The sequence below is a fragment of the Stegodyphus dumicola genome, chromosome X2 (assembly GCF_044657685.1).
Source record: "Stegodyphus dumicola isolate Sdum_Otavi_A_Nest chromosome X2, ASM4465768v1".
In the NCBI taxonomy this organism is placed as follows: Eukaryota; Metazoa; Arthropoda; class Arachnida; order Araneae; family Eresidae; genus Stegodyphus; species Stegodyphus dumicola.
In genome coordinates this window covers 179,633,479-179,660,484 of record NC_140781.1, presented here as the reverse complement: position 1 = coordinate 179,660,484, position 27,006 = coordinate 179,633,479, and the positions used below count along the sequence as shown (strand labels likewise).

General features: G+C 33.3%; 1 protein-coding gene across 6 annotated transcripts in view; it reads right to left on the bottom strand.

The window, feature by feature from the left end:
- Window positions 1–27,006, bottom strand: part of LOC118195479 (uncharacterized) — a 191,622-nt gene that overhangs the window by 15,992 nt on the left and 148,624 nt on the right. For all 6 annotated transcript variants that reach the window (XM_085810071.1, XM_085810072.1, XM_085810075.1 and 3 more), the window contains 2 exons: window positions 21,956–22,144; window positions 10,064–10,153 (listed from right to left, as the gene is read on the bottom strand). In XM_085810071.1, the coding sequence (XP_085666197.1) occupies window positions 10,064–10,153; window positions 21,956–22,144 (279 nt within the window). The remainder of the gene's footprint in view (window positions 1–10,063; window positions 10,154–21,955; window positions 22,145–27,006) is intronic.

Below are 27,006 nucleotides of genomic sequence, written 5' to 3'. Positions count from 1 at the left end.
CCGGATGTACTCCAATAACCTGTGTCAAATGCACCCATAATCCTTCAGGTTCTGCATCTTCAGAGAGCCAAACATCAGAGTTATTGCACAATTACATGATGAAGAGAAGAGTGCTGAGGAGCTTGTTCTTCAAGAAGATTTTTCATGCTCGTTCTCTGTCATAGGTTGAATCAGTTTAGATCAAGACAAAATTGATATGGGAGATCACCCACCAATCAAGCAACATCCAAGATATATATCGACTGCTAAAGAGGAGGAAGGGAAACTTCTAAAGGACATGCAAAAAAATAATATTACAGAGCCTTCAACAAGTCCTTGGCCTCTCCTATCATCCTGGTTTGAAAGAAAGCTGGATCAACTAGAATTTGCATTGACTATCAAAACGGCTGAATGAGGTTAAAAAAAAAAAAAAAAAAGACAGAAAGCTACTCTCTTTCTAGAATTGACAGAATTCTGAAGGCAAGTGGTTTTCAACTCTTGATTTAATAAAACACTGGCAAGTACAGATACATTCTGATGAACAAGAACAGATGGCATTTGCTACCAGACAAGGACTTGCAATTCAAGGTGATTCAATTTGCATTATGTAATGCACTGGCAACATACGAATGCTTTCTGGATACTGTGCTGAAATTCCCTAATAAGCTTGTCTGATATACCCTCATTATTTTGGAAAGTCTTGACTTCAGTTTATTATAATGAGCAAGAGTTATTTATCACAGGCAAGATATACTCGCATAGTCAATGAGCTAATTAGTGAGATGGATATTTTGTCAGAGACAGAGCACACTAAAAGCCTGCCTTCACTTCCAGCGAAAAATTTTGTTTCTTCATCTTGTGGATAGCGCTTCTAAAAATTATTTCTAAAGGTATGCAATTTTTTTTATATTTTCATGCAAAGGAAAAAAATTATTAAATGGCAATTTTAACAGACAAGATAGCTTAAGTTCTAATCTAAAATAATACCCAAAATTCTGATGTTAAATTTCTTTCCTAAAGCTAGGTTTAGCGATGAAAAAATCCTGCATATCCTGTGGGACGATTCCTGTTGAATCCCATTCATCTCAAGGGAATGTCTTAACCATCCAAGTGATTAGTGTGCGTAATCTCAAATTTATCCAAGTGTAACCTCAAATTTTGAAGTTTCTCAAAATGTTATGAATAAATGGTACTTTCTTGATTATAATTAAAAACCCATTCACTCACTTTGTACCTTGATTTCTTTCTTCCAATATACATCCAACCTGAAATCAGATACATTACAGGCAGGCAGAAATTTTCATGTGTAATGAATAAGAAAGCCACCCTTCTATATGGAATTTTACGTCTGTAACGCCGAGAGGGTTCAAGAAAGGTATGCCATCGCCAAAAGATTCAAACTAAGCAAAAAAATTAAACCGAGTCTGACAAAAAGTTTGAATAACTATTGATTTTGAGGGTGGTCAGAAGGGTAGTTTCTTCTACAGAAGAAAAAAATTCTGGAAAATCTTCCCCTTTTCCTTGCTCCCTTAAAAAAAAAAAAAAAAAAAAAAAAAAAAAAAATCCACGAAAGCATTTACAACAGTTGATTTTCTTTACCCAGTTCTTTAATTTTACATTGGCATTTTTTCTTTCAATGAAGGATGCCCTCCAAGTATTAAGATTAGGGGTCCAGCATCAGTCAATTTCCAGAAACATTATGAACAGTTCATAAACAAATTTTTTCTTTATTTAAAATGCTGTTAATGGTTCAGGTCAAATTTATATTACCTTACTTTAATTTTAGCTATGTTCATATCCAAACACAGTTGTGGACAAACCTCACCACATTAAGTGGCAAATACTGGATAGTATTTTAAGGAAAATGATGAAATGGATTAAAAAAGTCATACAGTACAAAGTCCGACATCCAGATTCATCGGGACTTCGGCGATTCTGGATATTAGATCATGAGTTTAAATCTAGTAAGATGGCATGTAGAAATTATAAAATTAAAAATAGGAAATCATGATTTATGAAATAATGAAGTATTTATGATTTAAAGCAGGGGTTCACAACCGGTGGTACGCAAAAAAGCAAAGTATTTTTAACTATATGAAACTAAAAAATTAAAACCCCAACATCTTGACTTTTTTCTCTAACAATCATAAATTTATGCGATTTGAGCTTTGTTCAAGAGTGGTGGTACTAAGGGTTTTCAATTTTTTTTAGATGGTACGTGTTAGTCAAAAGGTTGAGAACCGCTGATCTCAAGGCTATCAAAATTTACAAAAAAAAAAAAAAAAAAAAAAAAAAAAAAAAAAAAAAAAAAAAATAAGGCTTAATATTTATGTGTTTACGTTATTAAACATTTCTTTTAATGTAAGTTGCTTCGTTTCTTGCGCTAATACATTATCTTTAATTGTGTAGACAGATATAATCTCTTGTTCAGTTACATGGTTGAAGTACTGTAACTGCTGTTTCGAGAATTCTGACTAACTTGACAATTGAAATTTTCTCGTTTTCAGTAACTTCTCTGTCACTTTCTTCACTACCGGTAGTGTATTTTCTGAATCTAGAACCATACTACAGATTTCGCCATTCATCACTGATTGATGACTGAGAAGCACTGTCATCACAATCAAAAATTTCTTTTATATTATCTTCATTTATTGCCGCTTTTCCACATTTCTTTAAAAAATCCGTTATTTAGAAAATTTCACGTTTGTTTTGCGATATCCGAGAACCTTTAAAATTCGTGGCTATCATTATCAAATTTAGCTATCGTTCACTGTACCTATTTGGCTATGCATCATGAGCTTGGCGACTAATGACAAGTTGTTCCGTGAAATTTTATCTCGTTTCTATTGCGCACTCATACACTTAAGCCCAAATTGCATTAGTTATTTATTATAGTTACATCTATTTCTTGCACATGCTTAAGGCTTATCAGAGTTCTGAATAAATAAATTCTCACATACACTTAAGCTTTATTGAGGGCTGGTGCTAGATATCATATCGGCTGATGCAATCTCTGTGGGCTCTAAATTCTGTGACTTGGTGTGGCCATACAAGCCCTGGCACTGTTTCTGGATTTATGTGAATACCAAATCAGATATTCTTAATTCAAATAGTCCTCAATGTAATCTTTGTGTCTATGAATATCATCAACAAAATCTATTTTTAGAATATGGAAAGAAATTTTTCCTCATCAACATTTTTTGGCAAATTTAACTTAAATCTGTAATCATCGCCAAGCATAATGTCAAAATAAAAGGTTACCATACTCCTTTATTATTCAGTTACTAACATAAAAAAATTGTTTAGGCATCACTACATGAGTAAAGTTGTCTTGTTTTGATATACATGCAGTGATGAAAGAAAAGTATAATAAATAATGATTCGCCAATTGGCGTCAGATCAGCGATGTATATGTGGAATGTTTCAGTTTGTTGAGATGTGTGTCAAAAGCAGATACGCAGCAATGGAGCCAAATTACTGATCGTACAAATTTATGCTAAAATGATTGTTTCTTCAATAACAAGGTATTTTATTTAGTGAAGTGAAATTAAGAATTTCGACTCTCCAGACGTTTTATTATGCGCTGAGAGGGTAATCAAATGCGCATGCATAAAGCCTACGAGAAAAACATTGGTGATTTTTAGGTCTGGATTTTAGATCGTTCTGGATAACGGACTTGTACTGTATTATTTCTCAAAAACTTCAGGCTTTTCAATCATTTTACAATTTACAATGCCCTTAATCCAAACAAAGAAATATAAGCATTTTCTCTGGAATCAGAGAGAGAGAGAGAGAGATGTCCAGTCTTTTCCCTGGTGGGGCAGGGATATCACCAAGTAAAAATCCACCTGGTTGATTATTATCCACATGAAAGAGCATTAATCTGTGTTTATTTTGAGCAAAGGTAAAAGGCAATTTTCTACTATGGTATGTAGAGTTTGTGCCGCTCAAGGAAAAATGAAGTGAAATTAGATCTATATGCAAATTTTGTATGGTTCCTCTTCATAATGGAAAATGTTTTACATCATACCATAGTTTAAAAACTTTTTTTTTATCTCTACTCTAAGTAGAATACATGAAATAATCGGAAGCATAACCAATAAGATTTCCTTGATAAATCAAACTAAACAATTGAGAGATAATTTCTGCACAATGTCTATGTCTCAATGTAGTGCTGAGTGCAAATTAGAAATAACATGCGTAACAAAGGAACAGATCAAACAAATGGAAACTACAGGAGAGTGTATATTTTTGTGTGCATGTTTAATACACTGTATTAATTCTTTCGCATATCATTATGGTTATGTTGATTATTTTTGCATGAAGTTTACAATTTCATCATGATTTTAGTTCATAAAAAGTAATTTTATATATGCATTCGAAATTATTCTTTAATAATATGAAATAATGTTTTATATTCAAACTTTAAATATTTAAAATAAATAGTATATAAAGTTCATGAAATGTATAGTTAATGGGGAAAAAAAAAAGGAAAAATGCAATCAATGGGGTAAGTTAAAAAATAAATATCCAGTCTTCAATGTGTTAAAATGTCATTTTCTGGGATATAACTGGCATGTGCGACAGAAAAACAACAAAGAAAAGGAGGCTGAAGGATAAAGAACTTTTTTTAATGAATCTAAAATTTAAGTCTCACAGTTATCTCAGGGTTAAAAGGACATAATGATGGAACTAGTACAGGGCAATCGGTCTCAGATTGAAACTTCATGCCAGCCTATGGCACAATCTGAAAGCAGATGATCGGTTGGATTCTTTCCCCTCCCTAGACTGAAATTTTTTCAAATAAAATAAAATTTTCAGCTAAATTTTATATTTATTCACTACCTAAATATTTATCAAAGCATACATAAACAACAATAAAAATAACACAACGGAAAAATTCAAATTTATGTTTTCAATCTCAAATCTAAAGACTGGTACCTACACAAAATTTCTGTTGGTTACTTTTGTAATTCAAATGTATCATCAGTTAACCCCTTCGCGGCGGGTAGCGCAAACCCTAGCTTATCGTGGAGGCCGGCAGTGTCTTAAGCGAGCGTCTGTCCAGGGCCGGCGGCTTTTTTGCTATTAAGCCTAAATCCATGAAATTTCCGAAATATCAACGCATTGTTTAATAATGCTCTATAGAGTATTTAAACGGCTTATGCTTTATAGATATTTTTATATATAGTTACCTTATTTCTTGTTTAAATGCATATTTTACACATTTTATTTTCATTACTCACCATTTTATGACTTTTAACATTATACATCTGAAAACTAAATATATTACTTAAAATTCTCTTTTCGTATGAAAAATTTGAAAACAGGGATCTACACACAGTCCTACATTACATTCCTTGCACTTGTAATGACATTGATGATGAGGACATTAATTAATTAAGGATTAATGATGATGAGGACGTTTCGGACATCTGTATGCCGAGTTCCTCATCATCATTAGATTTGCCAGATTCTTTATGATCAGACTATATCATAGTATCACTATCCCTACTATCAGAATCAATATCTGAAATATTTTGCATCATTTCTGCTATTTCATGCTCTGTTAAACATTTTCGACGCTTCGACATTGCAACTGTAAAAATAGAAAGAATTCACGTCTAACAAGATCTAATTATTTTCTAAAAACTGAACTCCAAACCGAAATACCCAACGCTTTAGCGAAAATAAAACTTCTCTACTTACAATAAACAACTACCACGTGCGAATTTAAAGAGACGTCATAAATCACGCCATTCGGAAACATTTATTTCCCCTCTTGTTTATATAATCAAAAACACGTGTATGTGAGTCAAGCTTCTCTCATTTCGAGTAGAAGGTCTAATGTACATGTATCTGAAACCATATGGACATACAGTGCCATCTTGTGTCAGAAATTATAGTTTTTAAAATGTTCCAGGACACTGGCTCAAATACGTGACAGTCGGGGGCTGAACGGGAAAATGCTCTGGCAGGCCTGCGTGTCAGCCGGAAAGTGAGTGTGTTCGTTGCTGGCACGTAGAGGTGACAGTCGGCGCGAAGGGGTTAAGCATTATATTTTTAGACATTTACTTCAATCTGAATATTTTGAATTAACCACTGAAACCTGAAATTAAAAGTAAACAAATAATGAAAGCATTTGTAGTTTCTGCAAAACTATCAAGCATGAAATTTGAAAATAATTTATGTCAATCTTGTTTATTAATTTTTTTCATTATGTACAAGTCAAAAACACATACCTTTGAGGGTAAATAATTATATATATATATTTTTATTTCTTACAATTCAATGATGCTTTCATCCTGTTACAGCTGGCAGCCTTGCAGAAAAGCAGCTATAAACTATGTTCATCATTTAATCAATCAGGTTATTTACTTAAACAGGGTGATGTAAATAATTCTTTTGGAACTGATATTCCCTTACTACAAATAAAACATGCAATTTGATTGCACACCCCAAAAGTATAGTCTTAGATTTATCTTAAAAAAGATCCCTTTTTGATACAATTTTTACCCATTTTTAAAGACATAGCTTGCAGTTTCTTCGCTTCAATAACATTAATTTTCGCATGAAAGCAATATTAAAAAATTATTCACACAAATAATGAATATCATGTTTTGTTACAGTGTAGATCTAACATCAAGCACATACGAATTGATTTTATACACTTGTGAAACAAATTAAGAGAATTTTCATATTTGATCTACAACCTCCAGAACAGATTTTAATAAAATTTGGTGTGAAGATAGGTTGATATAATACAAACAAAATAAACATTCAACAGTTATAATAGACACACATGTTCGTGTGTAACACTCATGAGAGTCTGAAGGTCTGAAACAGCGGTTGCAGAAGACTCAAAAGAAATGGCTTAATACGGGGTATGGCCCCCTCTTACTGCCATACAGGCTTCGCAGCATGTCATACTGGAAATAAGGCAGTTTATCATTGCCTGTGGCAACTGGTCCCACTCATTCAGCAATGCTATTTTCAGTTCCTGGATGGTTCTCGAAGGGGGTTGTGAGTTGCAATTGCCACCCCAGAGCATTCCAGACCTGCTGTATAGGGTTGAGGTCTGGAGACCTGGCTGGCCAATCCATCCAGTGAATATCCTCACTCTCGAGAAATTCGTCGACCAGAAGAGCTCTATGTGGCCTCACATTATCGTCCTATAAGATGAACTCGGGTCCCACTGCACCCCGAAAAAGGCGAACATAGGGCTCCAAGACCTCATCCCCATACCAGTCACAGAGCCTGTCAAAGATGCGGTCATCCAACATAATGCCTGCCCAGACCACTACACCACCATAATTGTTGATTTTGCGGACACTGGAGGGTAGGTAGCAGGTCCCTGCCTCTCTCCATATGAAAGTACGACCAGAATTGGTGTTTAGGCTAAAACAGGACTTGGTGAACTGAATGGTTTCCCATTGACCTGTACTCCAATCACTATGCTGCCTGCACCATGCTAATCTGACTTTCCTGTTCATAGACATCAGCTGGATGCGAACAGCCGGTCTTCTGGCAAGCAACCCTCCCTCATTCAATCTTTTGGAAACATTCACCCTTGTTACATGGGTTCCTGTGGCTGCATACAGGTCCCAAGAGCGCTGAGAAGCTGTAGCCCCTCTGTTATGCCTCGCTAAAATGGATAAATAGTGATCTTCTCTGGCCATTGTGGCTCTTGGATGACCTTGCCTAGGCTTTCTCTCGATGGATCCAGTATCCTGGAACTGTTTCCATAGGTTACATATGACGCTGGGCATTAAATGAAACTCTCTGCATATCTGGACTTGCGATTTGCTTGCTTCTAGCCTCCCCACAATTCGCCACCTCATTCCGTCATCTAAACATTGGTGGTTACTCATTTTTACAGTTCCAATGTGAATTAAACTGATTGCTGCAAGATAACACCAAGAAATTCGAAGTGGTGTGCTAGTAAACGCAATTCGTCTTACCCTCCACATACCTATAAAGTCTGTTTTTCTGCTGGCTCGCCTACACACACGTGTACGCTTACGTATTTGCCATACAAGATTTGCATTTTCATCTAGAAGCAGTGGTTTCTCCTTCAGTTCAGTTCTTTTCATGCAATTCAATAAAATATGCAAATTCTCTTAATTTATTTCACAAGTGTACATCAGCTTCTCTCAATCTTTATAATCATATGAATTGAACAGCTGTGCGTCCAGCTAACCGACTAGCAACTGACTCATGGATAGTACATCTCAAAAGTACCAACTGAATAAAAAAACCAGAAATACCATAATATTGAAGGGACCAATTGTTGGCTGGCAAACTATATTTACTTACTGTACTGACATATGAAGGTTAACCACTTTATCCTAACTAGTTTTCCTTCAATAGCAGACATGCACATAAGCTCAGTCCATACATCTATCTCTCTAAAACTATTAGGACCATATTAACAAAATTACAATGACAATATATGCATGGGCTGTGTAAAATTATTTTGAGGTTGCATTTAGCCTGCTGGCCACCAGTTTCAGATCACTGGTATAGTGAATCATTTAACTGAAATCTTAATTGATTATAGTATTTGAAAACATTGTATTTTATTTATTTTTTAAGATTACATGAATTACTTTATGCAGTTTTGTTTATATGAAATGGTTCACTGCATTTTTATACAACAGCTTTGTGTCTGCTATGTTTTCCCCTTGTATTTACATTAATTTTAAGTATGAACTGTGTTGCAGTTGCATATATTGACAAAATGAATGTGAACACCAGCATTTTATATCTTTTTGTTTCAAATTTGTTAAAACATTTAATTCTTGAATTTCTTGTAAAAATTAGTGTGTAATCATTAATTTTGCAACTGCATTTTTATTGACATTGCAAACTTTCAAGTTTTTGTTATCTCAAGCAAAAGCAGCAAAATAGTTTATGTCAAAAGCAGAATTCCCGATTTCCTTGAACTTTAAAGAAGAAAAAAATGTTTTAGAGTGGATGTTTTAGAAGAAGAGACTTCTATTACTTCATAACTGACTGATGATGAGGGAGTAAAAATTACTTTTGATGAGGGTTTAGGATTAGGACAACAGTATTTAAACTTTTCAGGAAAATAAAATTTTGTAATACAAGATATAGTTGCAATAAGGTGAAATGCAAAGAATAATTAGAAAAGGGTAATTTGTAATTCACAAAATTCCTTGGTCATTAGTTAAGGAGATCAAAGAAATTCTACCACATATTAGTCAAACCATACAAAAGCAGCATACTTTTCCTTTACTGATCCTACGTAATTGATCATTTTTGAATGCATATTCTGAATTACTATAATCAGAGGTGCCAGTCTTGACGTATGAAATTTCAGGAGGTTCCTTGCCTGAAAACTGAGAGTAATAGCATGCTTTTACACCGTACAGCAATGACATTTCAAAATAATCCAGATGGTGCTTAAAATTCACTTTATAAGATGAGATTCAGTTTACTGAACTATTTATAATACGATGCTGTGTAAAAAGATTTAATAAGATCCTCTAAATTTCAGGTTCTTTGTCTAATTTCATTTTGTAGCTTTCTTACACTTTTATATTGTGAAAACCCTGAAGTATTTTTAAATAGGATCAACATACAATTGATAATTAATGTTCATACTATTTTATGGATATACATATTAATGTACTATTTACTGATGTTAAACAAAATAAATTATACACACATTAACTGCTTAATCATTGGATGAATCTTTATAAAAGTTTCCACAAATAACTACAGCAGACTCAGACAAATCAGTTCAAATAAAATTTAATAAGAAACAATATGCTGTAAATCAATGAGGATGGGGGAACTGAATTTGCATAATTTGAATTTCAGAAATTCAACAAATTTCATTTACTGTTGGGAAACATTTTTTTTTTTTTTTAATTAAAGGCTAAAATATTTAAAATGAAGACAGCAGGAGAAGTGATGGAAAACCAGAAGAGTTGGCAACTATGTTACATATTAGTCAAGGCATGCAAGCAGTGCTTTTCCCCCCATTCAATATTATACAGCTCCCAAAGTCAAACAAATACTTCAACAATTAGGCATAGAAAAAAAAAGTACTACTTACTGGTAACAGATGTTGATGGGAAATGACATACTTTCTCATTTTTTTGCTTGGAAAAACTTATTTTCACATTTCTTCCATTCTGAACACAACCTAAAAACATTGTTATAGGAAGTAAGTTAATTTAAATTGGATTTTCCAAATTGTAATGATTTCAAATTTCAGTACCAATGCAATTAAAAATATTTATTACCATACCTATAACATATGTTCCTATGAAACATAGTACAGAAAATGAAGATTTAAATTATTTTAAAGCACAGCATTTTGTAGAGCATAAAGTCTCATAAATTTTCTTTTTAGACATCCTACACTATAAACTTGCATTATTTTCCCCTTCTAATTCATGATATCAAGGCTTAATTTTATTGATGATGGCATATGTATTCCAAATTTTTTAACACATATCTAACAGAAAAAATTTCAAAGTTACTATAAATTTCAAACTAGATTGGTCAATTAAACCTTTAAGAATCTGGGTTGAGCATTACCTGGCCATTTTGACTCTCCAAGTTATTTGTCCAATATGAATATCATCATAACACATGGTGCCCACAAATTATTGATTTTACCCTTTGAAGACCAAACATTCAGGTTGCAAATGAAATTATATGTTAGAACAGTTATGTTAGAATGAAATTATATGTTAATTTAATGCATGCAAAGAATATCTGCCCAGAGAAAAACTTGCAAAATGGAACCTTCCTCAAATGTGCACAAACAAAATGTAAAATTTGCTAGCGAAAGAGTAAGGTTCTTTGCATTGCAGGCGAATATAAATTGTAAAAATTAATTAATTTTACTGAATGCAAATGGAATTGTATAATAACCTGCATAATGAGGAAGAATTTACTAATACATTTCTAGCACTACAAATTTCCATTTCAGCTGAAATTTTGGGATTGAAATAGAGACAAAAAGAGAAAGTTTCATAAACTAAAATATATTTGGAAGAAGGAATTATAAAAAAGCAATAGAGATACTAACAAAAGTTTTCAGTCAGAGAGAAATCTGGATAATAATTCTAATATTTCAGAAAATATAATTAACAAAGAGTAATTTTCAATGATCAAAGCAGTCATGTAAAATTGATGCAAATTTACAAACCTCAAGTGAATTGACTGTTACAAGTACACTGACAAAAATATCCGTTCCTTTAGAATATTCAGCTATATTTTGTCATGAACTTATACATCCTATCTTTACTAAAATAGGTCACTATGAAACAGAAAACATGCAAATTCAAGAATAAATAATATCCATGAAGTTATTAATAATCTGATGTCATTGCAAATGAATTTTCCAGTATTTTTGTTGTTTAATTTCTTCAATATCTGCATAAAATGTACTAAAAATTCCTTATAATATAATTACAAATTCTGGGGCAAAAAGTACGCTTTTACAAAAGTGTTACCATCTAGCATTCATTGGTGTCACTGACCATTTCAGAAAGCAAGGAAGAGGGGGAAGCACAGTCGGATTTTACAGATACTACTGTAATGAAATACTGCATATAATGTGGAAGTGATGATTGCTGATTTTGGTACTCTCCAAAAGATTAAGGAATTAATAGAGATCATACAATGATAGATAACAGAAGTAAAATTATAGACTGTTGTTAACTCTAAATGTAAAAAGAAGAAAAAAAAAATTACTTCATTACAAACCTTGAAACTTATTAATAAACATGTCTTATTTGTTTTTCCAAAGTCCATTCATCTTCCGTCTAAATATACCTTTAATTCATTGGTGATGAGTATGCAGATAATCCTATCTGGTGATTACTCAGGATATTTCTGCATTCCTTTTTTCATTTGCAGTATGCCTCATGAAGAAAGTAAGGGGAATGATGTCAACAGATCTCTGTGGCCATGTAACTGGTTTATCTCAACTGAAATTAATTTATCAAGAATTTGAGTATTATGGAATTATTGTGGTATTAAGGAAATCGTTAATCTGCGCTTGGGAATATCCATGAGAACCAAATTGCTGGGAATAAACATTCAGATCTGTCTCCCGCAGCTGTGGAAGACAGATCATATAAAGTATATTTAAATATGAGAGTTAGCAACATTAACTTATGATGAAAAATGGTTTGAAGTCAATCTCACTCATATTTTCAGAAATACAGGACATACTAGGTTATGAAATACCTAGTATTATGTCTAAGTAGTCTTCTTCCAAAGCGACCACGCTTTAATTTCCGCAAAATTTACTTCGTAAATAATAATTTTAGGCATCATAAATTCTAAGCTAACATCTTGGCTTGTGCACTAAAATTGTGCAAGAATCTTCTCTACAGCATCAGCTTTTCCTTTAACATCCTCCTTATCAATACAGAATACTGCCAGTTACTTGGAACTGACCTATTGCTTGATTAATTGTACAATTGGAGGATCTTTGAAAATCACATCTTTAAGCATGCCATTATGCAATTATAGATGATATAGTTTTTGATTGGTTTATTTGTTTTTCACTACATATACAAATTTCATCTGGCCTAGTCACATGAACTGCATGCTAGGCCACTTATTTTCCCATCATTAAGGAGACATGTTTAAAAAGCAACATATAAAGAAAATGGGTAGGCAAAGTAGCAGTGTGACCTGGTAGATCACAAAGAATTGTTGAGTTACGCATTATTGTTTTGAAGCTGGGCCATAGGTAAGAACTGAAGTTACGGAAGCACTATATGCTCCAAACATCACAGATGTACTGGTGGTAGTGTATTTGCAGCTGTGTTAATAAAATCCAATTTCACTCAAACCATAACTTCAGGTGACAGACCATAATGGCAACCCATGCAAGGGTCATGGGGTCGTACACTATGATGCCAGAAGACTCGCATGCAGCCACCATGGTGTTGCATACAAAATCAAGACCTCTCACAAAAGACAATGTTATGCCACTTGCTTATCCATGTCTGGCATCCAATGCACCACTGCAGCAGCAAAAGCTTGGTGTGGTTTGCAGTAGTAATCAGAGCAATGGATGCAATGCAAAGTTTCCTGTCTAGAGACACCAAAGATATACGCTGACACACACTGTAGTGCAACAGACCTCAATTCTTATGCAAAAGTTCTTGGTGTTGCACTGCAATTCATCACTGCCATACACAATGTGCTCTTACTCTTGTGCAGTTGTTCTCATCAATTAAACTGCCCCTCGTGCATCCACTGATTCCATATTCATATCACTGTCACTTGATTTCATCCAACAGGAACACCAGCTTCTTGGAAGGATAATCCACTGCCTTTATAAGCTCTAATTTTTCTTCTGTCAAGTTCAGAACCTCGCTTGAATGAATTTCATTTTATTTGACAAAGAACACAAAAGCTTCCCACACTCACAGAGAGTTTTTGCTTCTAGGTTGGTGCACTTGCTTGCCCTACAATGATAATCATTTACATATCCTGTTGAGGTCTATGCACAATGCAAATTTCAAGCCTCTCAGACGTTTTCTTCACAGTGTTGCATTTTTAATAGCATTATAAATTATTCTTAGGTAAAGAAATAACTTCATCGTTCTTATACCTTTTTCAACATTGGAAATAGTAGCTAACTCTTCATTTACTTCAGGTATTTTATAACTTTCAGTCAAGCCTTATGTACAAACATGTTTCATAATTTTCCTTTTTTTAAAGTATTATGTAGCCTTTTTTTACTCTTCTGAAGATAGCACAGAATACCAACACCATAACATCCACATTCATATCACCGTTGCTTGATTTCATCCAACATGCACACCAGTTTCTGCACCACGGCAGCAGCATAAGTTTGGTGTGGTTTGCAGATAGTAATCCGAACGAAAGATGAAATGTAGTTTCTTTTCTTCTACAAACACCAAAAATATATGCTGACGAATAAAACTGTACGAAATCAAGCAATTAGACTTGCCGATAGAGAACAATAAACTTTACATGTGCTCATGCAACTACACAGACTAGAGTCCCAGCCGAAAACCCCCATATTAGGCAAGGGGTAGTAATCTAGCAAAACTAATTCCATTCCACTACTATGCACCTGGGACTTCAAGCCTGGGTTCTACAGACTTCTTAAAATCCTCTAACCTCACTTTTGAACCGTGCCCAAGGGGTCATCACTACCTGTTCTGTGTTACGTGTGATGCATGACCAATTTGCCTGGAAGTTTAACTGGCCGTCTGAAATTGCTACCTGCCAGTACTACGCTGGAGGCCTGATGATGCAAAGGTCCTACACCATTTCACCCTATGGGCTACTCAAATAAATGAGGACAGATCATCTTGCGAAAATCCACGGGTAACAGGGAACTCCCACGCTCATAAATTTTATACATCTGTGGCCGAGATTGTGTCTGTACAGACCCTAGCCAGTAGCTTCATAGGTTTTCCTGCATCAAACCCCAGGGATTGCTGATAAGGAAGCTGCACTTTTCTTGGATGTCAATTTAACAAGTGACAGGTACAGTCCTCAATATGAAAATCCAAATTTCTTTTTGAAAGAAGACTGCACTGCCAATCTTCAACCTGACTACTGCTGATTTGTCTGCATCAAGAGCTAGACAATTATCTATGGGAGCTGCTTTTTCCTTCACAGTGTTGTTTGAATAATTAGCTGTGCTATTAAAGCCTGTTCAATCTTCATCCAAAAGAGGACATGAGGTAAACTACACAACTCTGAATTAAAAAAGAAAACACAGTTGCTTGCAACTTTGCACTGGTAATATTGCTTCCATTTGTACAAAGGCAGAAAAGAGCACTTTTTAACAGAATCGACAAATGAAGGTTTACTTTTTGTAACTAATTTTTTGAAGAAATCTAGATGTTTTCGTCCTTGCACATAATTTAGCAATTTCGTTATTGAGAAACATTTACCAAAATAAAACTAGTATAATTAGAGGCACTCTGTCACAAATTGTGCTCCAGTTAAAAAAAAAAAAGGCATTCTGCATTAATAATGCTTTGCACCCATGTTTCCACACAGAAATTTAATATTTTGCCTGTTCCTGATGCAACTTCATCCTAGTTTTCTGTGTATGCACATGTTTAACACAAAATTTAAAAGTATGCCCAATAATAATAATTAATAATGCAAAATTAATAAGTTAAAATTTATGCTTCAGAGAAGAATTAGAGAGTGAGATGGTTAATATAAATTAGAAGGTAAGCAAGTGATCTTTGTGCGCATGTGTATGCAGGTGTGTCAAGTAAAAAAATCAATGCAAATTTTCAAAGCCGGTAACTCCAAAACAGCCCGTAGCAGTTTTACAAAATTTTGCATGTAGGCAAACTATGGAAAATGTACATGTAATTCCAGAAAATGTCTCATGTTTTTCGTTTAGGTATTTATGTTAGGGCAAAACTATTTTAAATAAAATATATATTTAGAATTATGGCTATGAAGGTATGAGGTAGGCATGCAGAATTTATGTTGTTAAATGGTGCTCCTGGGTTTTGGCTGGAGATAGAGTCAAAAATCAGATCTTTTATTTGTTATTCATAGCATAAAACTCTTAACCATTTGATTGGATATTTACTTATATGTTACCATGAGACTTATTTCCATAATGTATGCATAATTTTAATACTCTGAAAAACCTTTTTTCCCCAAAAAAGGTAATTTTCTTTTACGAATTCAAAATCACTCTCTTAACCTACTTTTTATGAAATCAATTGCTGATGACACATAGCATTTCAGGAGTGACTGTAAAACAGGTTAGGTTATGCTACTCAAATATGGCAAAGCATACAAGAACTATCTTCCAAAGTGGGAGGATGCCTATATGGAAGACTTTTTAGGTAGGAACTGCTGCTTGACCATGTTACACATGGGGGGGGGGAGGGAAAGCCACCAATCATGTAGCCAGCTTGAATTAGTTTCACTTGGGATTATAGTTTTAATCACTTGGATACAGGTGAAACTGCAGCATGAAAGATTTATCTAAGAAGAACTTAATTGTGAACTAAATTTGCTATCATCTTTCAAAAACAAATTTGAGCATCTACCATTTGAAAATTTCGGCATTATAACTAGTTTTACCAAATACAGTGGTTTCCAGCCTGTGGGGAGTGCCCCCGCAGGGGGGCGCGAGACTGTTGCAAGGGGGGCATGCAGCTGTTTCCAAAATATCATTTTCGAATACAAAGCAAAAAAGTCGAATAGGTGTCAAAAAAATGAATCAGCAGTATACGTAATCCACAATCCTCGTCGCGAATTTTTCGGGTACAAATGCTAAAACATCCCATCTGTTACAACTGGACTCTGAACTCCCAGCACCATCTAGAGAACTTTAGAATTAATTCCTAAGTAAAAAACTTTGAATTCGATTTGCGTAGGAGGAGACAGTCAAACCGCTACGCAGTAGGAGAATTGGAACTGCTTTGTATCTGAAAGTGCGTTTAATTATCATGGATGTTAAGTGTAAATCAATTATGACTGTATATATGTATATAATAATAATAATAATTTTACTGTAATCTCTATAGAAGGATGTGTCTTAAATTTAGTTTACAGTTTTGACGATCTTCATGTCAATGGAATATTCGCCGCCCGGATTCGAAAAGGTAACAGATATTTTTACCTTTATTCATTTGAACTTTGTTGTTACAACATCCATACTCTTCTTGGAACGAAATATCTCGCTTTCACGTTTGGAGCCGAGCACCGGTGAGGCATGGAATCAAAAGATAAGCACTCGCAACATCCCGGGTATTCTCATGCTTACTCGCGCCAAACTTCAGTAAACAGAAGCATCTGATTGTTTCTGTTTTCTATGAACAGAATTAGTTCGTTAGTACTGCTTGCGATAACTACGTTGATATATAGAATAAAATACTTCGCTTTGGTAACTTCTAAATAAATTAACATTGAGGTAAATTTCATAACTGTCATAATAGTACCTTATTAAACAGGAAATGTTAATTTAATGTTGAGGTAGTTTTTCGGCACGAGTGCGAAGTGCCAGGGTTATAAACATCCGAAACAATAAAATAACACCCTGGCCGATGTTAATATACTATTTTTTCACTACTAGCGCTTTTTTACTTTCTCGTAAATTTACCAGTAACCGTTTTAATTGAGTAATATGAATATTGTTATTCGAAAAATTCACGTTTATGTAAGAAGAGCGCAAGTTATTTTTATGTTGTTTATATTCCAGTAATTAATTTTGACAAAAAAGTTTTTAATTCTACATTTAAAAATTATCCAAATTAAGACTGATATTTAATTTAAAAGAAAATATTGATATAATTGTATTGTATTTTAAATTAATATAAAGTCATTGATTTAAAATAATACCCCTTTTAGATGGATAAATATGTAACTGGCTTGAAAAGAAAATTAAATGAAGCAGAAGCAGAAGGCAAAAGAAAAGATGATGAAAATATCGGAAATACATCTTCGCAAAATAGTAAAACTAAATATAGAAAATATGATCCAATGTACTTATCATTAGGATTTACATATAAGGTTATTAATGGCCAAGAACGACCATTGTGTTTGCTGTGTATGAATACTTTGGCCTCAGACAGCATGAAACCAAATAAATTAAAACGACATCTTGAAAAAGTATATGCAGATCACGTTGGCAAGACGAGAATTTTTCCAAAGAAAATTAGAGAATTTAAATAAACAACAAGAAATTTTTTCAAAAACCATGTCTGTAACACAAAAAGCATTGCTTGCGTGATATAAAGTTTCTTATAGAATTGCTAAATGCAAAAAACCCCATTCAATAGGAGAAACTTTGGTGCTACCTGCAGCTATTGACATGATAGAAACGATGCTCGGTGAATCATATGCTGATCAACTTAAAATCATTCCACTTGCAGATAATACAGTGGGAAGATGAATATCTGATATATCTGAAGATCTTTGCGGTCAATTAATAGAAAAAGTAAAACTATCTTCTTTCGCGTTGCAAGTAGATGAGGATACCAGTGTTCTTAAGGATGCACACTTGATAACATAATGTAAGATACGTTGTGGAAACTGATGTTAGAGAAGACATGTTATTCTGTAAACCTATTGAATGCAATACTACAGCAAGGGAAGTTTTTAAAATCATTGATAATTTTTTAAATGAAAATGGCATTCTGTGGGAGAACTGTGTTGGACTATGCACAGATGGAGCTCCATTTATGGCAGGAAAAAATGCTGGTCTACAGGCACTAGTTCAAAAGGTGGCTCCTCGTGCAGTTTGAATGCATTGCATGATTCATAGACAATCATTTGTTTCAAGAGATATGGGTGAAGATCTACTAACAGTATTTGAAGTTATTACAAGAGTTGTAAATTTTATCAAAAATAGCCCATTAAGAGGAAGGCTTTTCGCAAAATTGTGTGATGACATAGGTTCAGAATATAGATCACTTCTATACTATTGTGAGGCACGTTGGCTTTCTCGTGCCAAAGTACTTCAAAGGGTGTTTGAGCTAAAAGAGATCGCCATATTTCTTAGTGATAATAATAGAGATGAAGCACACTTGTTTTATGACACGAAATTCCTTGTAAAACTTGCGTATTTTGTTGATATTTTTCAAAGACTCAGTATTTTAAATAAATCAATGCAAAGAGCTCAAATTCATGCTTTTATGCAGAAAGACAAGATTACTGCATTTATGAAAAAATTGGAACTGTGGATAATAAGTTTGAAAAATAATAACTTTGACATGTTTCCCACTTTTAAAATTACCTGTCTTGCTGATGAAATAGAAGAAAGTAAAGTTCTTATTAATAATCATTTGACGAGTCTATGGAAGCAATTCTCGTTGTACTTTAAAGATCTTGACATGTCCAAATATGAATGGATTAGAAGCCCATTTGTGATTGAAAAATATGATGAGTTTGGCCTTACGACAGCAGAGCAGGAAATGATAATTGACTTATCTAGTGATAGCACATTAAAGCAGATGTTTCAAGATGAAAATAATATTGTTACGTTTTGGCTACGAGTAAAGGACGATTTTCCTACTTTGACAAACAAAGCTTTAGAAATTTTATTGCCAATGTGAAACTGGTTTTTCTACAGTAGCTGTCTTAAAAACAAAGTATCGATCTCGCTTAATGATTGAAAAGGAACTGAGAACCGCGATTTCTTCAATGATACCACGGTTTGAGAAAATTTGTGCTGAAAAACAAGCTCAGCCGTCGCATTCAATTTTTATGTTGTAGTAGTATTATTTATATATATTCTTTTTTTGTTTTGTTATTATATTTCTTATAATAAATATATTTTTACATAATATTGTATATTATTTTGTAGCCCATTAAATAAATTATAATATCAGTTGAGTATTTATGAAATTTGATTTTAAGATAAATTAACGGGATGCAACAATTTTTTTTTAAAGGGGGGAACCGTTACAAAAAGGTTGGAAACCACTGAAATATATTCACAAAGAACATATACTGAAACTCCAAAACTTGACATTTAACTTTCACTTTGAACTAATTAGTAATATTTTGCTCTTTTAGATGGTAAGGTCCTAGATTATAACATAAATATAAATAAAAATATTCAATGAAATATACAGGGTTGCCACTCAAACAGGAGAATGAAATTCCTTGACTTTTCCAGGTTTTCCAGGTATGTTTCAAGAAAATTCCAGTCTATCCGCGTAATGTACGTTGACTGTGCTAAGAGGTAAATTAATTATGGTATTAATTGTACTGTGTAGCAAATTCACTTAATTATTCAATAAATCCCAGAGGACATTTATTCTTAATTATTCTTGGTACACTTTGTTTGATAATTTTGTTTAATTTTCCACTTAAGAAACTTAATAAAATTTAAGATATATACATTGGATAACAACTGTACGTTTTATTTAATTATTACTCATGATCATCAAAAGTTCAACATGAGGCTAATCCGGTTCTTATAAATCACAACGCAATGCTAAAAGTTAGGTTAGATTTTAGGTAAATTTAATTTGCGTGAGGTGTCTTCTTACAAGGCACCTTAACACTTGAAAACACAAATATAATTATAATAGGAGTAGTTTTCTCCACTGAAGATTAAGATTAGAATCTGCCCAATCTGGAATAAAATAAGGCTTTTTTTGCAGACATTCTGCAACTAAACGAAAGAAAGAAATCTATTTAGTGATTTTTTTTTTTAACTAAATTGAGGTATTTTATATTTATTTCGCAGCATACATAAGGAAAAAATATGTGCACTAAATTTCGTGATGTCATCATACTGCTAGAATTAATTTCAGGATTATGCCAGAGAAAATTTCCTAAAACTTGAAAATATTATTTACTAATGATAAATAAATTTAGAGGGAAGAAGCAACATTAAATGATATGAATAACATAAAAATAAAGATAATTACTTAAAAACTGAATTAGAATAATCGATATTTTAGCCAATATAGTTTTATATTACATGGTTAGCCTAGATGACTGATTACTATTTTTTTATTTTACTGCAAAATGACAAGGTATTTATTAAAAAAAAAAAAAAAAAAAAAAAATTTGCGGTAAAATCCTAGCATATGGTACGGCCTTCGCACGATTTTGAAAATTGTTGCCAAGAACAAAATGACCCATTTACTGCTCATCATCATGTCGCCAAATCCCGCTGTACCATACATGGAGATTATTCTAACCAAAGAACGTCTATGTAAAAAGCGGAGGGAAAATCTGGCAAGGGATTTGGCAATGGAACCCGGCAGCCAGAATTTCCCTCTCCGCGATGTCTATAGGAAATTGAGAAACACGTGTTAAGAAGAAGCGTTCTTTGACAAAAAAGAAAACTACAAAAACCCGTTTTTAAATTTTAAAATATTTAAATAATTTTAAAAATGGATTTTCGTAGTTTCCCCCCTCAAAATAACTAATCCATGAATTAATTTACTTGCGCCAAAAATATTTTCTTTTCCTTCAGAGTTTAAAGAAATTTTAAACGATATTCATTTTATGAACTCTTGATAACGTGACCTTCGAACTTCGACACCGGTTTCGAGCTTTGGCGACAGATATATCGTGCATGCACAGCTGTTTCCCTTTATGATGGAACGGAGCCACGTCTGATGCAGAGAGGTTTTCCTTCTTTACAATACATATTTTTTTATTCTAACCTTCATGGTACTGTATACTAGGATTAAACCCATTTTGTTTTATACGAGAACAGGTACTTTATTTAGTTCATGCACTGCACATGCGATTCTCGAGGTTACTGGAAATCAAAAGTTGCGGGAAACTTGCTTTTCCTTTCTAAAAGACAATCAAATTGGAGCTGCAAAAATTGGCTCTATGCCAGCTGACACACGTGATACACAATTCGCCAAAAAGTGATGTCTCCCGACATCGGCGCAAAACTCGCCTTTTTTGGCGGGATCGTTGTATGAAATTCCCTGACTTTTCCAGATTTTGACTAAAACACTTAAATTCCCCGACTTTTCCATGAATTTTCTGGTCAATTTCCGAATTCCCAGACTTTTCCTGGTTTTCCAGGTAGCGTGGCAACCCTGAATATACGTGAAAGTTTTCATTCATATTTAAGCAAGAAGAAATTTCTAAACAGTTATCTATTACAAGAATCTAGAAATGATTTTAAAATCCTATACCTTTTCCCAATAATTCATTAAAAAAAAAGGATACAAATGCATGTCAAGATTAGAAGTTTAACTGAGCTTTAGATAAGGAAAATATCTGTGGCTAGAAATTTAGGATGGATTTAAAAATCTAAGATTGGTTATAATGAATGAAAATATTAACATGCGTGTATTACAAGCATATGTAAACATGTGAATGGATGCCAGACTATAATAAGAATTACACTGAATAAGAGCTTTGATTAAAAAATTTAACTACTTTCAATGGACAAAAATCTGAATTTATAACATGTAAAAAAGGACAATATAATATATTCTTAAGGAGAATAAACGTGAATACGAAAACTTACTTTCATTAACTTCAATATCCCTTGTGATTTCAGACTGTTTAATATAAACATTGCTCTGATTTTTTCGAATTCTTGTGACATTTTTCTTTTTACTTTTGACTTTTGCTTTGGGAACTTCAGAAATTTCTTTTCTTTTCCCCTTCTTCTGTAAAGTAATTTGGTTGAGACCTGTTTCAGATGCTTCGAAATCTAGTTTCAGAAAAGAAAGGATAAATATTTAAAACAACCGAATTTTTCACAGAACACTAACTTATAACACTAACATAAAAAAATAAATAAATAACTGAAATGAATGAAATGCTGCACATCATTATCCTTTGTATCCTCATTATCTTATCATTATGTTCACATATACTGCAAAAACTGAGGATAATACTCATAATATTATCCAATTAACTGTGAAAATTCCCCAAAATACCACTAATTTTGACTGTGTAATTCTGAGCCACACTCTGTCTGCAACTCTTACAACAAAACAATCATCAGTCTCTCTGCACAATCCACCACATAGACATTCCTGCGAAAGTATTCGACTAACTTTATTTTTGCACTTTGTAAAAAGGCTTCTGACCTATTTTGAAAGGCCCTTCAATTTTACAGGAAGGTCTATTTAGACCACTAGGAGTACAAATTTCCAGCAGGTAATTTTTCCAATCCATTACTGTTTTGTTGGTTATATACAGCTGTTCTTTCCCCTATTTAATAGATGTTAATCCTCTCAACCACCTGTAAACGAACCGGACTGCAGCCAAAAATAGATATACCTACAGGCCTTGAACCACATTTCTTTCTGAATGGATATTCTCTTGTCACAATTTTTCACACTGCAATGGAAGTGTTTAACCATTTTCAAATAAAATATGACATAATGTCTATTACTACACTCTTTTTGATGGTACCACAGCTTTGAAAATAACCCGCTGCTTGTTGTTCTACAGAAAGCTGGTTTCAGATCTTGATCATCTTTTTCAAAATGTGAGAGGAAAATACAGCAATAAGAATTAATTTAGATCCTTGTTCATAAAAACAAAAGGTGGCATACTGAGAATGAAATGGGATTATATCAAACAAAAACGTAGATGCTATGAATGTGTTCAGATGTCATACTGATCCTAAATTGCACTGCTAGGTGACAGTTTCACAGTCAAGGGGATAACATGCAAGTACAAAAATTATTTTAAGAATTATATATCTATTCACATATCTAGAGTTCTAGAATTTTTAATTCTAATTTTCCTACATGTAAACAACATTTCTCCATGTGGTGAATCCACCTCAAAAGCTGTTACATTCAACAAAATCTCTAATTATTTTAAATCAAATTTTATTTTCTCCAATTTTCTTCTTATTTATTTAGCCTAAGTAATTTATACTGGAAAAAATCCCATTCTGCTGACCAACAAGAAACATGAAATTTGCATTTCACAGCATATACACTTCGCAGGTAAGAGTAATAACACCTCAATGTGGCACAAAAAGGCAGATTGAAATGCATATTTTTCATTCAGAAATCATGTTTAGGCATCTGTGTTGGAATTTTTGCTATTGTTACTGTAAGAAGAAACTCGCAGTTCATCTTATAATCCAATTGCAGGTAAATTATAGCTTACTGGGACCGCAAATAATTCTGTTGCACAACTGCTGTTTACACTGTTCGATATCCAGGGACTGTTACAAAAATTTGGAATCAATGGGCCTAGAAGGACCACAAAAAGAAGCATGCATTGATCTTATCTGCCATATTCAACACATACCCAAGATAAACTAGTACTCAGTGTCTTGACTGTACACCTACAGCATATACCTGGGTCAGGAAATTTGGTCTATCGTAATGCATCAAGTACCCTCATGTACAGTGCAATGACACCTCTAAAACTACAGAAAGTTACAATTATAAGGAAGGTGATGATATTTTTGATTTTCCTTGATGCTATAGACACAGGAATAAACACCTACAATGAGGTGTCCAAAGTTGCACAAGGATATTTTTCTGATGAAGCCTGCTTTTGCTTACAGTATTACAATGGCCGTACCTGCATATGGAGATATACTACAAAGACGGAAGACTGGAAGCTTGCACTCAACATCATATTGGCCAAGCACCTGGACTGATGATGGTAGAGGGTGCCATTGTGTACACATTCCCTTCAATTATAGCCATCATTATTACACACAATAATAATAATTTTTATTATGTCTGCATTAGCCAGTTATTAGCCCATAATAATAATTATTATTCTGTGTTGCTTTGAACAACTACCATTACTTTACCAAACCTCTCAATAGAAAATGCAAAGTTGCACATTGTTCACAATACCCTGCACTTTGTCAATACACAGAGTGCTCGTCTCCTGCCCTAGCCAGTTATTAGCCAACTCTCTCACTAATGGAAGACATGACCAATGGTTGCTGAACAACTGATAAAAACACATCCACCAGCTGTCATACTGGCCACATGGACAGTAATATATAAAATTATCATTCCAGTGTTTCCAATTCAATGCACATGTGCTTTTGTTGTCAAAGGTAAATGCTTTGTAACAGATTTAAATAATATTAAAATCTTGTAGTTTAAATAATTTAAATAGATGAACATTAAGGTATTTGTGAATGGCAATATTTGAAACCAGACTCGAGTGCCTCGTGCGACTCTCGCACGAAGAATGTAATTTATTTTTAAATGATAGAATATGTTTTTTTTGTTTTGTTTGTATGTCGCCATTTTGAGTGCTAAATAAAATTTTTTCTGTGTTCCATCATTGGAGTTGCTTCATATTGCAAAAGAAGTATCACAGTCATAATTATTTTGGAGGCACCGACCAAGATCGAATAATCGTGCGTATTTTTATTTTATTAGTTCATCACTGAACATAATATTAGTGATACCAGATTATTACTTCCTGTTCATAAAGAATTGCTTTATTTTATTAGTTCATCACTGAACGCAATATTAGCGATACCAGATTATTATTTCCTGTTAATATTAAATTGTCTTATTTTATTACCGTATTTGATATTATATTTAATATTCATTTTAGTTGTGCAGACGGTAGATATTTATATTGCTCTATGTTATTATTCTTATTTTAATCACAATTAATGTGGTAGAGAGAATGAACTTCATATAATTTAAATATTTCATTTTTGAGCTATTTTGAGGAAATATAAGGAACACAGTGTTCGTTAATTTGAAACATAAAAAAATGTCCTACTTGGGAAGAGCTCGTAAGGAAGATTTGCAAAATCTCGCGGCTGAACTGGGAGTTCATGTGACTGCAGATATGAAAACAGTCAATTTAAAACAGAAAATTGTTGAAAGTAGTGATTATGATGAAGTATTCGTCAAAGGAGTCTTAGCCACAATAATAGAAGAACGGAAAGAGAGGGAGAAAAGAGAAAGAGAGAGGAAAGGGAAAGAGAAGAACGGAAAGAGAGGGAGGAAAGAGAAGAACGTAGGAGACAGGAAGAAGCAGAAGAGCGGAGAAGGAACGAACAGTATGAATTAGAGAGATTAAGACTTGAAGCAGAGACAAAGTCTCAAAATACCGGACAGATCCGGCCGAAAACGGAGCTGCGTCACCTTATGCAGAAATTCAATGACAAGAAAGGAGATATCAGTCTATATTTGCTATTGTTTGAAAGGCAAGCAGAATGGGCTAAAATTGATAAAGAAGAATTTGTATCTCATTTACTAGGACTACTTCCTTACGAAGTAACCCAGTTAATAGCTAGAGAACCCTCTGATAAAGCTAAAGACTATGTAACTACGTTCAGAATTTATTTTATTATTTAATGTATGATCAACTGTTGTATTTGAACGTTCTCCATTTTTTCTTTTTAAATGTGGTGTAAAAGTATTTGTTTAAAACTCAAAAATTTTGGCCTGAAGTTTGGAAATTTATTAGAGAAGTTACCTTTTCTCTTTAAGCAAATGAGCAAGCCGAGCTTATAAACTTTCAAAATTTACAGAACTTTTCCCTTCGGCAAAAGTCCCTCCGTTGGGGGAGAGGTTGTAACAGATTTAAATAATATTAAAATCTTGTAGTTTAAATAATTTAAATAGATGAACATTAAGGTATTTGTGAATGGCAATATTTGAAACCAGACTCGAGTGCCTCGTGAGACTCTCGCACGAAGAATGTAATTTATTTTTAAATGATAGAATATGTTTTGTTTTTTTTTGCTTGTATGTCGCCATTTTGAGTGCTAAATAAAATTTTTTCTGTGTTCCATCATTGGAGTTGCTTCATATTGCAAAAGAAGTATCACAGCTTGCACCGATTTCTCCATATTCTGTACTTCAAAATTACCTAATTTTAATCATTTCAGTCTTCAGTCTCCCATCATAGTGTAGTTGTAAAAAAATTTTATTCTGCAAACTGACTTGTTTTATATTGTATCATTTAAATGGGCAGCAAAGTGCATTTCCTTATTAGTTGTAAAAAGGAAAATGACTTTTACGTAACAGTACAAATAAATTTAAAAAAATCATTTTAAGCATTGAGAAGAAGTATATGAAAACTAACTTCTAAATCCTTTGTGACTCAAGAGTATCAGCATCAATTACATTTTCCTTAAATTCTTATAACACTTTTCTTTTCACTTTTAATCTGTACTCTTAGATGTATCAATTGTACCATTCCTTTTCCTCATACTTGATGTCAAGATAATTTAATTGAGATCTACTTTAGGTGCCTTAAGGCCTTGTTTGAGGTAAAAAGTGGCAGTATATTTCAACAAATTAATTTATTTTTCAACATGAATATTATAAAATCCACAAAATAAATCCAACTAGCAAAAAATGCAATGTGTCATTACTTAAAGAAATCTAATTTCATGCTTCAAAGATAAATAAATACAAGCTATTCACATTTCTGTTATACAGGCAAACATTCTTTGGTATCTATTGAAAACACTAGAAATGTCTAAATAAAGTAATCAAAGAGCTGTGTAGTTACACATCCCATGATTTCCACATTCATGATAATTTGCTTTAACCCTTTGAGAGGCGGTATATAAAATAATTTAAATTGTAGCAAAATTTTGCATGA